This window comes from Corticium candelabrum, chromosome 11, assembly GCF_963422355.1.
Source record: "Corticium candelabrum chromosome 11, ooCorCand1.1, whole genome shotgun sequence".
NCBI lineage: Eukaryota > Metazoa > Porifera > Homoscleromorpha > Homosclerophorida > Plakinidae > Corticium > Corticium candelabrum.
Genome location: NC_085095.1, coordinates 8,171,186 through 8,186,818, shown reverse-complemented (window position 1 = coordinate 8,186,818; position 15,633 = coordinate 8,171,186). Strand labels below are relative to the sequence as shown.

The window sequence follows — 15,633 nt, the reverse complement described above, 5'->3', positions numbered from 1 at the left end:
TTCGTTACCCAACTACAACGTAAACCGCAACTTCCGTTGTCCACGACCTTTTTGACAAATGACGCGCAAAGGCGGAGCTTTTCCGGAAATCGGTAAGCGGGTGCACACCGCCGCGGTGTTGACAGTTACAGTATGTGTCAACTCCTTACGGTAATACGTCCAGTTGTTCACTGACAGAAGCAGAGACTGCAAGTTTCACTCATGGGCTTTTTCGACGTCTTTCGTGAGAATGGAGGACCTACTCAGTACGGACCTCAGTATACGCCTGTAACCGAAGACGTGCTTGTAGTCGGGCTCCTTGTTGGCTTCGGTATCGTTCTTTTCTCTGCTATCATAGTTCTTCCTGGGATTAGAGGAAAGGAGGTCTACTTGTTGCAGACTTTCGTGATGACATTGTGTTGACCTCATGAACGTGTCCTCTTACAGAGTTTATTTGCTGTTGTCAAGGTCTTAGCAACCGTCTTTTTCGGTGCAGTCATTTTAGGTGAGTTTCTACTACTAGGGGTTAGTAACTATAGGGTAGAAACAGATGCATACGATCGACTGTCAGCTACGTGTAGGACCTTTGTGTCCAAACCACAAAAGCGGATATAATCCCATCTGATACTTCCGGACGTGAAACCTTGCATGTGTGGTCAGTTTTCCCCGTATTTGTTTGTCTGTTTATAATAGTGATTCCTTTATATGCAACTTTACGTTGCTATTTGTGACAGGAATATATTCTTACTCTATAGTAATAATGTATTTGCCTCATACCATATATGTATAGAATTTTAAAAATTTTTCTTTGAAAAAAGAAATAGATGTAGGGATTGTATAAAAAGTAACAGAAACAATTTAAGATCTATAGATAATATGAACCAAAGCCAGACATCATTAGTGAATCCTTCCAACCCACTAAATGTAAAATGTAGGGAATGTGGGATTCACTAATGATGTCTGGCTTTGGTTCATATTATCTATAGATCTTGTTTCTGTTATTTTTATACAATTCCTACATCTATTTCTTTTTTTCAGAGAAAAAGGTTTTAAAATTCTAGTTTGGTAAGTTTTTAGCAGTGCAAAAGCGCAACACATCTGTAGGGTGTATGTCATGTCTTCATTAGGACCTGTAAGCCTTTTATAAGCATGTCTAAGATTTAGCGCGTTTTCATTAGCCTTAATTAAACCTGTTTATATGTAACAGCTTTCCTTGGACATGATTCAGAGGTAGTTTACTCAAGTGGTTTTATAGGTCTAGGGGTAAATACCATACCATGGTAGCCTATCGCACATTGCATGAATATGGATCCTAAGTTTTAGTGCCTTTGCATTGTTCTTTCTTCTGTGCGTGTATAATTGAATATGCAACAGCAGTGGAATAGAACTTGGATTAGTAAGCCAAATGTTATCACATACCATGCGTTGCAAATGTTGGGTTCCCGTATAAATTGCTATGTGTACGTAATTATTTGTCAATTTGCTCCTGTGTGCGATGCAAATCGCAAACAAATTCAGACTAGACCTGACAATGGCAAACATGATCGAATTACACAGTTTGGGTGATAAACTCTTTCATAAATGCGTTTGGCCTATCTGATTGGCTCTTCGTCCATTGTCTCTGGTTGCCATGGACAAGCAATCACAAATACTGCTCCGTGATTGGCTCGAACTGTGCAAGCATTGATGATGGTCGTTGGATCAAATCTGCTTGAAAGAAACACAATTTTAAATTAACATTGATTTTGGTTTCTTTAATCAACAAAAGAATAGAGTTCAGGTAATTCTAAAGCGTTTTCTCAATTTTCACAGCCGTATCTAACGTACAGAAAGAGATATTCGTGGTGGAGAAGAAGAAAGAAGAACAAAATTGGCACATGCCGGGCCTCCAAGGCTAGCAACTGTTTTCTAGGTTGTTAGATGATTAGCGACCAAAACAAAAACAAAATATAGTACACAACGTACAAACATTTCATTTCATTGATTTTGAGAAATTTTAGTCTTCATTTACTATGTTTCCTAAGCGTGCAAAAAGAATACCATGCCCCACACCACTCCATAACCGGGGCAATCCCTACATACAGGGTACTACCGTACCCTGTGATAGCAACCTACTTGTACAGTATTAATACAGAGTTGTTCTCTTTTTAGTGTCCAACTATGGCTATGGATGGCAGAGTGGCAGCGTTCACACAAAAACCTTCTACAAAGTTCGAAACCCTTCAGTACAAAAGCATGAAATTGATGCAGATATTGGTTTACACGTTGGTCTTAGAGGAATCAATGTAACTTTGAAAGGTCTGACCCTTTACTTCTTTAACTCAGTTATAATTAAGGCATGTCAATGGTACTTCTTTGTCATTGTGTTTGTGTTGCTGTATATCTGCTAGGGACACCTATTTTCCAATGGAATGAAGTTATCAACTACAATGAGCGTTTTAGTTGGGAGTGGAACCAGGGTAGACTGGGGTTTGGCCCATATGGTAAGTTAATTGGCTGATGATCTGTTGACTTATTGTACATCAGAGTCTTTGTAATAGCTGGAAGGATCAGCAGAGAATTTCGAGCTGGTCAGTACAGAGGCCTGCCATTACCTATCCTAGCTATTGTGGAGTATTTCACTCTGGATGGTGAGAAGATTCGCTGGGGACGATGTTACAGAGAGGCTGGCTATTATACGCACATCATGCTGTGGTAAATTTCAATCCATCAAACTAGTGAATGTAGTCTATATTCTGCAACTGATAATTCCATTTACAGGACTGCCGTCCCACTGTATGTGCTGTCTCTTCTTTTCTTTAAGCTTGTATTGTCTGTTGGAGCATTGTTTTTGGCTCTAACTGGGTGCTGTCTGCTTCTCTCCAACATTCTCTTCTCCACTCTTATCGCAAATGCCACACCAGCACTTCAAATTCCTTTTGATGATAATCAAGTTTTAAAATTACAATATGGATGGAGCTACTTTTTAGTCATGGTCACCGGGATTTTATGCATACTGCAAGCAGCCGTCGTCATTTTCATGGATTATCGATTTCCAAGGCAACTTGCTAAGTTCTTCAGTACAAGTGTTCAAGATAATGAATGCCCTGATGAAACAGATATTGATGAGAGTAATGAAGTGGCTGCTGTAGGCTCAAACAGTGGACATCATGTTGTACAAATGGGCAACTCTCCCACTGAACCTCCAGCTAATCAACTATCAAAGCGACGATTTACCTCTCCCAGTGTCCGTCCTAGCCTTCGTGCTCTCAGACGACTGCCCAGCTCAGACACAAACCCAACAACAAATTACCTTCGACCAGGCTATGTGAACATTACACTTGATGAGAATGGAATGATCAAAGCAGAAACTCCAACGTCACACAGACCGCTAAGAAGACAGCCAACAGCAAATGCAAATTTATCAGTACCACTATCAACGAGGAAATTAAGTGATGTAGGTGAAGAACAAGAGACTAACCAAGAAACAGTTGAGAGCAGCTTGCAGCTAGAACAACAACCCTGAAGGAAAATCTATTTGACTTATATTTATGTCTAACACATATTGTGTAGTAACACATGACTCAAGTTGATAGTAGCCACAGGACAGCAACAGCAATAAATACTAGAACTTATAGATAGTTTGCATGACATCTTACATTGTATACTCAGAACATGTCTTTTACAGTACGTTCTAACACTACACACAATTTATAAACTATGTATTGTTTTCATTTCCGAGTTGGATAAACAAGCAAAGGGCTTCCTTTCAAACTAGATGAAATGCCAGTGTGTCTTACTTCTAAATTTTCTCTGACATAGTTTCGACAAGGATTTCGCATGATAGGATCTCTGTGCCAATGCATTGAGCCATCATGTCTAACAAGATGAGGAGGACAGTAGTCTGGAAGTTTCCCAATAATATCATATGTCCACTGCATAGTTCCAGTCTAAACAATCAGTTACTGTATTCTACCATACAATTTGAACAGACCTATTATAACTACAATACCTTTATCAGCAGTCGAGCTTGATGAGGCTTTCCATAAACTTGTGGCGTATATGACACTTGAATGCAAGTGCCATTGCTGCTGGCTGGCATCAGCTCACCCACTCGAGGATAAACTGTAAATGCAAGGTCAGAGTCTTCAGTAAAGAAAGCCTTGTATGGGACAGGGTGTCTAGCAACATAATACAAATCAAATGACTATGCAAGAATTCTCAACAAAGATTTAGCTGTACTGTGCTTGGCTGTTAAGACGAAAAGCAACACAAGCTTCTTTGTTCAAGCCTTTAGCTTCAATAACCAGACTGTCATCAGCTTTGGTTTGAGTTGCATGTAATCGAATGGGAAAACGCCATATGCCCCCCTCAGCACTAAATATCTCCAGGTGAACCATGTGCCTATAAAAACATCATCTAAGAAATTCTGTGAGATTTCTTAAGTTGTGACTTACTTGAATGGTTTGGATGGAGCAAAGACAACATTGAATTGCAAGACAACAGCTTTGGCCGCAGTGTCAAATCGTCGTCTCACTAAATTCACTCCAACACTACTCTCTTCTTCTCCTTGTGTTCCCGACACAATACGATAAGTAAACTGTTGTGACATGCTGCTATACTCACTCAATGTTAGGTCTGACACTGTTTCTGGTGTTTTAACTTGTTCCTGACCGTTAGTTACAATAATTGGCTTTGCTATTGCTGCAATATAGTTGTCTGCGCTTGGTGGCTTGTTAATCAAACAAACTTCTATCCTCTCTTCAAGTCGCTGCCTGGATGGACATCGCAACAGTGGACCCTGCTTGGGATTAAATGCACTCATTTCTGGTAAGCCACACAGTCGGAAAAACCAACAAAGGTAACGCATATTTTCATTGGCAGAAACATCTGAGCACCTAAGCGTTTGACCTTGTGAAACAGAATCAGCTCTACGAGCAGCATCAAGCCAAGTGCTGTCCCACAACCTGCCATCGAGCCGACTGGCACTTATCAGTAGCTCAGCATGTTCTACACACATAATATTTGGAGCAAACGAAACTGGTATGTCTATGTGTTGCTTGGGGCCAACAATGCATTCAGAAAGACTGAGACAGAACTTAGAAAGAGCATCAATCTTGGAAGGACTCAGCACGTCTCCATCGTCTTCATTTGCCCTTTCTGATTGCAAGGAAACATCAACATGAATCGTGTGATCAAGAGGGTTGACAAACTGCACAACAGAAGTGGCACAGAAACTAACTGGAGCTCGAATATATATAATATGATGAGATTGAGAAGATAGGCCAATGCCCTTCACAGAGAAAGTCCAGTCACCCAACTAAAACAATAAAACTTAATACTACATTTAAAAATGTTATTTGCATGTTAAAGTAGTAATAACCTGTTTGCTACTGAACGTTATCTCACACTGATGGTTTGCATCCCCAAGAGATGATGGACTGAACTCAAGAGGAACATCAATACTTGAAAGCGGTGGAATCAAAACCTAACAAGCAAACCAACATTTCCCTTAAGCCAACCTACCAACAATAAATGCACAGCTTACTGTTCCATCTGCCTTTGTTTGCAAACAAAAATTTGCAAGATTGGAAAGTCGACATGAAAGAACTAATGGTTCATCCAAAGGGTTAGACAAGTTGATTGGCTGCACTGATACCTTTGCCAGCTCACACTGCATTGTGGGAAGATTGTGCTGTTTTGGAGGATAAGTGGTCAAACTCAAATCATACCACAATTCACCAGAAGTCTTTCTGTTCTCCAAGATCAATTTTCCATCAACTTGTCCAACCACTTTAGGTAAATAAACCAGTTGATAATTTTCTTGGCTTCCTGCTGCCAGTCGGATGAATGATGGGCCACTCAGACCAGATCCTTCTAGCACTGCATTGTACTCAACATCCTCTTTGCCATAATTAGTCAGCGGAATATCAACTTGCACAGCTTCAAGTGCATTACAGCGCAAGTGAATAGTGCTTTCTGGGTCTGGCAACTCCACTGTAACATCCATGTTGTACCAAACTAGATAATTCTTAGTTCCTACGCTTTCTCTTTCATCACTCTTATCTACTGTAAATGTCACAGGACCAGAATATCGACCTCGCTGTTTTGGAAAGACAGACAGTTCATATAAACATGTCTCACCAGCAGGCACATTAATGTACGGATCACCAGCAATGAAAGACAAATCAGATAAAACCTATAATTTCAATTACCACCAATAAGTCAATAACCTCATCAAATTCAACAACATTTCACAGACAAAAATCTTCAGTCACAGACAAAAATCTTCAGTCACATTATCAAATTGTCTCACAAGCATGTCAGTACAAGAAAACAAAAAACATGTTTTTAGTACAAAAAAACAAAAAAAACAAAAACTGCAAAAACAGCTAAGAACCTTAGTTTAAAGGAGCACTCTGGAGAACTGCGCAGCTTTAGTGCACAGCGCAGTGCTGCACAGCCGAAATAGCGAGGTCCAGTGATCGAGGGAGTTTGCAGAAAATGTTCCTGCGTAGGGATGAGTGCTTCGTAAACTGTTAGAACACGATCAACAACAGCGTCCACTGCCTCTAACGCCAAAGAATCTCACAAAACACCAATTCTCTCAAATGTTGCCGGACAAAATAAATTGCACAAAAAGAAGGTCTGTATATAGTCTGAAAGTAGCATGACGGTTTCCACCGTTCTTGGAGCAACGGAAACAACAGAGAAACCATTTCCGGAAACGTGATTGGGTCAGTAAGGCTCACGTGATCTGATGGCGCGCAAAAGTAATGCTTCATTTGGCGGACAAAATTCTTGAAACTGCCCTGTCAGTTTTTAAGTTTTTAAGCGTCCTTAACGTACATCTGTCAGGTTTGCTCTGAGATAGCACCCAGATGCCCAACTTGGTTAGTATAGATTTCCCATTAGTGAGTGAAGGCGGAGCCAGCAGCCTAGCACCTATCTCCGGAAAACTTCTTTAATGGTGTCACCATGTTGCTATTTCACCTTGTTAGGTTGCCATAGAACATAAATAGCTAGATCTTGATCATCACATGAGTCATCAAGATAAAACCACAGCAATTAAGCCCCATATACCCAGAGTTACATACCCTAGCACCAAAAATAGATCAAGATGTTCCTACTAGATAGAGAAACCTCTTGACCGCATCCAGAAGTTCAGGTCAATACATAAATACATATTAGGTAAGAAAGAGGAAAACGCATATATTCATAGTACACCATGTGGCGTACACTATTCAAGACAAATTCTTGCCAGATGCTCCAAACCCGCAATGTTAACCCCAGATGCTAAAAACAACAACAGCACCTGGGCACTACACCTCAAGAAGATAGCACTTTGTGTGTGATATGCATAGATGTTCCCCTAAAATATGATCAAAAATAGATGTGCTAGGTATCACTTTGTTGTGACAAACTTTGATAAACTGATGTTATTTGATATATTTAGATGACACCTTGTTTATGTCATCAACATCATTGTGTAGATTTTATTGATTTAACTGTGATCATGTAGGTCTGCTAGATGTGGTTTACAAAAAGTAGGTGTGGTCATTGCACCCACAAGCCACCTATGTATTTTTCCAGACAAAAGTGTACCAGCCCTGACTATTGAACCTTGTAACCACAAGAGGTACTGTGTGAAGTTATAAATGTCATGAAACATGTCTTACCTATTACACACCTCAAGATGACATAACAAGACTCTGAGGTATTTGTGTACACTATTTCCACAGGTATTAAACCCAGTATCTTTATTATAAAATGTTAGCAAACCTGCTGCTAATTTTACCCTGTTCCTTAGCTACTTTAATTAGTTGCGCCTGGTTGATCACACACACACACACCTGATTATCATATAATTTAACAAATAAAGATTAAATTGATATTACAGTAGAACCCTGTCTTGCGACGACCCCGAAACTAGGACCACCCATGAAATACAACCACTTTCCTCCAGTCCGAAGCTTTTCGAGGATCTCTGTAATATACTGTGTTCTCAGAAATACGAATAACTCAGAATTCAGAATTGCGACCAACTTTTATGGTCCCTATGGCCATTCTTAGCTCTCACAATTACGGTCAAGCACATGCGCACCTCATCGCTATTCCCGGATAAAACGTAAGAAAACAGCGCCGTCAAGCTCTGCAAAATCCGTGAAGAAGAGGAAAGAACAGTTGCTTGAAGAGAAAAGGAGACTAGTCGATGAGAGTGACAAAAAAGTCAGCAGCAACTCGCTACAAAGTTTGGCATCAGAAAGACGTGACAAAAGAGAAGACCTGGTTTTGCACGTGACGTCTCGCGACTTCTATATACAGTAGAACCCCGCCTTACTCTAGTCATTCCTAGTGATATGGACATTGCATCATAAAAGCTTGTTAATTAATGATGTACTTCATGATGTCCCATGTGAATAACAGACGTGTGCTACACACAATATCCGTGTTCTAGTGATGTGGGTGTGGCCTATACACCCCACACAGATTCCAAACAAAGACCACCTCAGAAATAGGATCAACAAACCATAGTCCTGAAGGTGGTCGTAATTCCAGGGTTCTACTGTACTAAAAAACCTTGTAAGTGTTTGGTTATTAAGAAACATGCTAAACTTGACACGTCACACACCTTTAAGTTCAGGTCTTGGTTTGTCAAATTTGGAACTTTCAAAGTTTGCACAATTCTGCAAAAAAGCAAAAATTAGAAATGACCACGACATCTGATCATAAATCATACAGTTTCCTTGCTGGACAGTTAATGGTGATATTGTCGAGTGCAGCTGGTGCCTTGGCAATGCCACACAACCTGTAGTATCCATAGTCACATTCATCTACTGTGTTTTTCAAAACTAGCAAGCCCTAAAAGCAGAAAGCCACACAAAAGAGTTAGCAATTGATGCCATCTGTTTACTACATAAATACATGTAATAGTTTCAAAATTATCAAACAGCCAACTTTTCTAACAAGATTTCAAACACTTTAATTAATTAACTAGCAAATACAATAGAGTAAAGTCAACCCACACAGCAAGCAGTGTAAACTGTGAGTTGTGTGATGTTTTAATGCACATGTGCACACACACACACACACACACACACACACACACACACACACACACACACACACACACACACAACCAATCATGAAGTGGTTACCTCAACTTCTCCTTCTACCAATGGCCTAAACTGCAGTGAATAATAACTGGTAGTTAATGCCTTCACCAACAGTGTCGGAGGCCCAGAAAATCCAATACCACTTGTCAAATGAGCTTCAAGCTGCCAATCATACGAAGTGCCATTAGTCTGCAAACAAATAACAACTTCTGGTAAATAAACAAGACAAGTGGAGACATGAGATCAACATCTTACAACAGGTATGTTTTGAGAAACATGCAGAAGTGCTGATGTAGTAAACTCCAATTCTGCCTGAATGCCTCCCTGACTAACAATGCACTCAATATGAAACACGCGGACATCATGAGGTGACCAAAGAACAATTTGGCAAGGATAGTGGCCTGGAACTTTTGCGCTAAATTGAATTTGCAAACATGTAGACGCCTTAGACTGTCCAGTCATTCTACTTGACTCATCAGTTGGAGCAGAAACAGTAAGCCTGTCAGGAACATGAAAATATTTTGAGCTTGAAGTTACATGAAAGACTGTTGTTTGCAATGGTTTGTCTGGTAGTTCTTTCACTTCTGTATCAAACATCATTGCTGATAATGACTTTGTAATTGCAGCAACTGCCATTGTTCCTGTCAGCTTCCGTCGTTCTACTTCTTTAGTAGACATTCCCAGCTGTGTGACATGAAATAAAGCTTTATCCTTTGCTGAATTGACTAAAGGAATAACAACTTCTTCTTGAATCTTGTCTTGTGTTTGACAACGCCACACACTGACAGACTTACTGTCAGTGTAAATGCCTGCTCGAGATCGACTATATAATGCAGCACTGCTGATTCGAACAGATCGACTTGATGAAGGACCTGCCGGCAATTGGGCAGGGCGAGGAAGAGTAACATCACCATTGATAGAATACACAAACTCCCCAACAGAGCTGCATGAAAACAAGAGAGAGCAATGACGCTTGGTAAGATGGACAGGCAAAAAGACGACATGTAGTCTCCCAGTGCTTTGAGCTTCAAGGTAAATGTTTTGGTGAGAACAAAAGAAAGCAGAGCAGAGCTCTTGTTTATAAGATGCAGTTGACATTGAAGTTGCAACTGTTGAAGATTTCATTTGCCTTTCATTATATAAATCTTGAACAGTTTTCTTATCTTCAACTAGAATAACAGAAAAGTCTCCAGGAACTGGAAATGGATTGGCCACTTCAACATCGACCCAACATTTCTCATATAAAACAGACTGGCAACTAATAGAGACCTGCATAAACAGACACAATAGAACACCAATTAGACCAAGTTTTGTGTCTATAAACACTCTGTGAATACATTACACCTACTCAACTGAAAACACAAATAAATAAAACTGCAGGAATAAACTGCAAGTAGCAACATGTTCTTGGACACAACACAACCACCAATGATACCAAAAACAATGCCAACATATCCCCAATTTTCACTTGCTTGCATATACGTACCATTGGTTCCACTTTGCTGATTGAAGCAGACATGTTGAAAACCAAAGTCCTGCCATGAGCTCCACTTCCTCGACGACTGGTGAAGAGCAGGCTTGCCTTCATGTTGGTAAGACTGAGACTAATGTATTCAACAGGAACAAAAATGCTCTTCTGAGAAGGAACCTACACAAAAGCATCTCTCAATTAGACCTTACCTCTCTAATAGAATAGTTATGTTATTATTAAATTACTATCAGACATATTACAGTTAAAGTATGTTAGTGACCTATAGCCTTAGCCAGTAAACTATTTCATCAACTTTCATCTGGTCAGTTAGTTGCAAAAACAGATTCAAATGCTAACACACAACAGCAACATTTGCTCCACCTGATTCTCATCGTTATAGAAAATAAAGAAATGAAAATAAAAATTCAAGCAATCAACACCAAGATGTATACCATCAGCAGCATCTGGACTACTAACCTGAATTGAATTGCCATTAGGTAGCCTAAAACTTGAAGCTCCTGGGCCAAGAATCTTCACATTGTAATGCATCAATTTCTTCATTGGGTTTCTCAGCTTGACTTGATGTTGAACAACAGAGTTCAAACCGGTTTCAAAATTGATAGTTGATTTGGGTAGATACGATGGTAGATAATTGTATAAAAAGCAACAGAACAGAAGAATTAAGATGGGATTTGGCACACGAAAATCATCAGCCTGATGTAAAAACCAGCAACCAATTGGCAATCAATCATAGCAGGATCCATTTGATCCACTGAACTTACTTGGATGTCATACTCAAAGTCAAGAGCTCGAAGAGCTTCAAGAACCAGCAAGACATTGTGGAGGCATTCCTCTGATGTTACTGGTCGAGGATACATCAGTCTTAAGTGACTTCCAATCTAAAGGATTATAGACACAATGACAAGTCTCTTAATTCAGACATCACAATCTGCATGTCTGCTCATCACTTGCCTACCCTTCAGTGTATCCTCCCGTCTCTCAAATGGGTAGACAAACAAACAGACACACAGACAGACAGGCAGGAAGACAACCAGGCATGCACAAAAACACACAACAGACAGGCAAAAACAGATACTACATAATCAAACAGATATGCAACTAAACAAAGCAAACATTCAATCAGAACTAACCAGAAAAGGAGCATATGCAGAAAGACATGTGCCAATGACCAAACCATCAATAAAATCAACATCAAAGTTCACAATCCAACGAGCTGTCGGTCTTTCACCTAGACAAATCAATACTCTTGCATGAACAACAAATACAAGACCAACACGCACAACGCCAACCCTCTGGTAAATGACTAAACAACTGATTCTTCTGCTCTTGATACAATCTGTTGAGCCATTCCAACAGAACACGTTCAGCTGTGCCATAAATATTGCTCCGCAAAGGATTGAGATCTATGTCAACAGACACAGTGCTCACAGATGGCAAAGTGGCAGGACGAGCTGCTACACTAGCTAACACAAAAACCTAAAACAAACAAATTGATGGTGCATTTAACGTTCCATCAAGATAATAATACCTTCAGTGTTTGCAGCAATAAAGTCATCCATGCATGAGTTGAGATGTGATCAAACTGAGACCGTATGTATTTGTCTTCTTCCTCTTCTTGTAGAATGTCACGAGGTTCACGACGTCCACTGAGCTGCAACTGGATTAGATGCCAACATCGAAAGTCGTCAAAAGCAAGCAATGTTTCTGGTTCTATGGAAGACAGTTGAGCACCTTGTGACCTATGAGCACAACACAAATACAATAACATTGCAATTTAGTACAATTATGTACTAAACTGACTGACTTGAGAAAAGCAAGAAGAGTGGTGTACAGCCAGTGAGCATGTTTGGCCCTTTCACTTGGATCTGATGGCAATGGTGAGTTAATTGGAATTCCAGGAATTGCAGTGCCACAGAGGTAAGCCACACAGTCAAACATAGTATTTGCTGATCTCTTGCTAGCATGACAACACAAGGCAAACATGTAAGAATTTATAAATTAATATCACAAGTGGTGGATAACTATGTTGCCTTTTCTGTTAATTAATTAATTTAGCCACTTCACCTGCTAACCTTCAACTATCTGTGTGTCAGTTGTCAGTTTGTGCATCTGTCTGTATAGCTTCGTTTGCCTGTCATCCACCCATTTGTGTGTTCATCTCTTCGCAGTCCTATCAACCCAAACATCTATCCACTTACTGTGCCAGTCTCTCATACCTGCCTCCTGTCTTCCACCTTCCAGCTTTAAAAGCCTCATCACCCTTTGAAGGTTGGTGGCCTCCATCACTTGTCAATGAAGCACGAAGTGAACTAGGAAGATCAACAGGACGATAATGCCCAGGCCATCCATTAGAACTAAACCAACGCTCCACACCAGCGCGAACATCAATCAGAAACTGACGCTCTTCAGAAAAGTCCATAGACACAAATGAGTCCATCTTTCTATGGTCGGCTGCAATTTCAACATCGCTAATAACTGCATTTCCAGCCGGCCCACCAGGCAAGTTCCTTGCTCCTTCACGCGGTGTACCAACTGTCAGCTCAGCTGAAGATGTACTGCTAGCTATGGATGTATATGTAAACCCCTCTCTTGCTGATACAGAACTGCTTTCAGCAGCAAACTGAGATGCAGATGCAACAGTGGAAGCTCGAGTGATGCTGCCAACTTCAGACATTGAAAGAGGTCGTAATACAACTTCACCAGTTGGGCAGTGAAAGCGTAGACCTGTATCGTTTGCAGTGGCATATCGAGTGTCAGACTCACCATCAGCTTGTTGATTTGGAGATGGTGGCTGCCGTATTAGTTGGCACTGATGGCGATTAGCAGCAAGATACGAGTAAACAGTAAGAATGCAGTTATCTGCAGAAACTGAGATTGGAAGAATGTATCTAATAAACAGATTTACTATACACAAGTGATATAAATAGAGTAAGTGTGATGGTTCATACATGTTGCCTCTGTTGTCACTGAAAGTTACATTTCCAGCATATGCTATTGGTTCTCGTGACGAGAACTCCACTAGACATTGCAGTTCATACGGAGATTTATCACTGCAAGGCTCAATGGTACTGCCATTCATGAAAGTAACTCGCAGCTCAATAGCCTGCTTATCATCAGTCATATCACTTAAATCAGGAGGAGAAACCATCAGTTCAGTCCCACTAAATAAAACAATTCACAGTTACTTACAGCAGGAACAATCATTTATAGAATAAACACTAAAAACAAAGATGCATACAAACTAGTATTATTCCATCAGTGTAGACGCATCCTTCTTATAATCATTGTTTGCAAAAAGATTGAATTATGAGTCTAGGTGCATGATAAATATACATCAAGTAAATGATTCATACACAATTAACATAAAGTAAGTATAGAATGTAACCTAAAAGAATCCGTGTGTGTGTGAAATATCTATTGGCTCTATAACCAGAAATGTATGTAGTAATTACGTCTCAAATCTGCAGTATTAGCAATTTGCAGACTGCAAGTGTACAGTAAATTAACATGTAATTCTATATCCGTAATGGTGTAAATGCAATGTGTTGCATATTCCTGCCAAACTGCAAAATTGAGTTTCTCATAAACATCTCAAGCTAAACAGTACATCATCACTAAATCTCACTGATATCATGAGCTTACTTTGGAAAGCCTGTGGCCTGAATTGCTAGTTCTGTTGCTATTCTAACACCAAGTGGGACGGGCATCAAAGAAAGGCTTGGCGGATCAAACAACAGACGAGATGACAACAATGATCCACGAAGCTCAATTACTCTGTATGGACAAAGTGAGTCACCATGCAATAGCAAAGGAATGGTTGCTTTGAACTGTCCCGGCATGGCTAGACATAAGTAAACACACATCAGAAAATATGCCGTTTAATTCAGACTAAGTAGTATAATTACGTGGGCAGAATGTGACTGCAACTGTCAAAGACTCTCCAGGTTCTAGAGCTCTTCCTACTCGTTCTGGATGATTTCCATCCAACATAGGGAGAGGACTCATGTTGTTTCTCTGTATAAATTGAAATATGCTTTTCTCAACAGCCTCACCTCCTTGACTCAAATCAAACCACCAGTTGACTGTCTTTTGACTAACATTCGTTAGCTCAAAGTTCTAAAATACAATCTTTAACATCAAGTTAGTAGCATCAAACAAGAGATGACACCTACCTCCATTGGCACATTTGCAACATGCATGTCAAGATACCCAGAAGGAAGACTGATTTCTAATCTTGTTTTGTCAATAGTCAATGGAGGACTCAAAGCAGTTCCAATGACTCGCCTCTTTGGCGTTGGCTCTGTTTGCCTATCACTTGTCCTCTCTTCTTCTTCTTGTCCAATGTCTCTTAGGATTCCCTGACGTGATTGAGTCGGAGAAGGAGGCCACGGTGAATGTGGAGCTGGTGGAGGTTCCATGCCGTTGACAGTCACAGGAAGGATAAAGTCATAAGCAGCAACTTGCTTGGGAAGAAATATGAGTTCACATTTTGCTGTTTCACTAGCACTGAGGTTGCACACATACAAATTTTCCTTAGAATCGATATAATTTCCATCTAGTTGAACATCTCGTCGTGGCAATTGCACTCCAAAATCTCTAAACTGTGAAAGATCAAACATCACCCGAGCTCTCACTGCACTACAATTCACAAGCTGGAACTTCTGCCGAGCTACAGAACCACAATAAACACCACCAAACCGAAACATATCCAACTTCACTGCAACAGATGGCATCTCTACTGATCCGGCTACTCGTAATGATATCTGCTTTGCCTTACGAAGACTGACATTGATCCACGTGTCAAACTTTCCGGCTACTCGTGGGTCCAGTTGAACATGAAGCTGGACAGATCCACCCACAGGGATACAACCAGTAACTGGAGTAATATTCATCCCTGGGTAAGGACTCGTGTTTGAGACTTTGAAAAATGCATGGCAATCTCCTGTGTTTTCTATCAATGTTGTACGAGTCGTAGTAAGAGACAACGGAACAGATCCAAACAATAAACGTCGATCTTTAAACTGACATTGTGGAAAGCCCAGTTCAACGTGACAGCGAACAGTCAAG

At 40.3% G+C, this 15,633-nt stretch overlaps 2 protein-coding genes across 2 annotated transcripts in view; one reads left to right on the top strand and one right to left on the bottom strand.

The window, feature by feature from the left end:
- The first annotated feature begins 136 nt into the window (after positions 1-136).
- On the top strand, positions 137-3,742 carry LOC134186302 (dual oxidase maturation factor 1-like). Its single transcript, XM_062654229.1, has 6 exons — positions 137-363; positions 427-484; positions 2,131-2,277; positions 2,370-2,462; positions 2,520-2,673; positions 2,740-3,742. Exons 1-6 carry the CDS (start codon positions 202-204, stop codon positions 3,482-3,484), a joined length of 1,359 nt encoding a protein of 452 aa, XP_062510213.1. The 5' UTR covers positions 137-201; the 3' UTR covers positions 3,485-3,742.
- LOC134187290 (cilia and flagella-associated protein 47-like) overlaps positions 3,513-15,633 on the bottom strand; it is a 15,962-nt gene continuing 3,841 nt past the window's right edge. The window contains exons 6-27 of the mRNA XM_062655406.1: positions 14,739-15,633; positions 14,472-14,682; positions 14,209-14,407; positions 13,515-13,727; positions 12,783-13,454; positions 12,371-12,523; positions 12,095-12,305; positions 11,856-12,042; positions 11,697-11,794; positions 11,328-11,444; positions 11,023-11,259; positions 10,561-10,722; positions 9,330-10,343; positions 9,117-9,263; positions 8,699-8,820; positions 8,591-8,645; positions 5,507-6,157; positions 5,342-5,446; positions 4,416-5,278; positions 4,201-4,362; positions 3,971-4,139; positions 3,513-3,908 (exon numbers count right to left, since the gene is read on the bottom strand). The exon at positions 14,739-15,633 is cut by the window's right edge and continues 1,946 nt beyond it. Coding sequence (XP_062511390.1) covers positions 3,690-3,908; positions 3,971-4,139; positions 4,201-4,362; positions 4,416-5,278; positions 5,342-5,446; positions 5,507-6,157; positions 8,591-8,645; positions 8,699-8,820; positions 9,117-9,263; positions 9,330-10,343; positions 10,561-10,722; positions 11,023-11,259; positions 11,328-11,444; positions 11,697-11,794; positions 11,856-12,042; positions 12,095-12,305; positions 12,371-12,523; positions 12,783-13,454; positions 13,515-13,727; positions 14,209-14,407; positions 14,472-14,682; positions 14,739-15,633 — 6,862 coding nt within the window. The 3' untranslated portion in view covers positions 3,513-3,689. The remainder of the gene's footprint in view (positions 3,909-3,970; positions 4,140-4,200; positions 4,363-4,415; positions 5,279-5,341; positions 5,447-5,506; positions 6,158-8,590; positions 8,646-8,698; positions 8,821-9,116; positions 9,264-9,329; positions 10,344-10,560; positions 10,723-11,022; positions 11,260-11,327; positions 11,445-11,696; positions 11,795-11,855; positions 12,043-12,094; positions 12,306-12,370; positions 12,524-12,782; positions 13,455-13,514; positions 13,728-14,208; positions 14,408-14,471; positions 14,683-14,738) is intronic.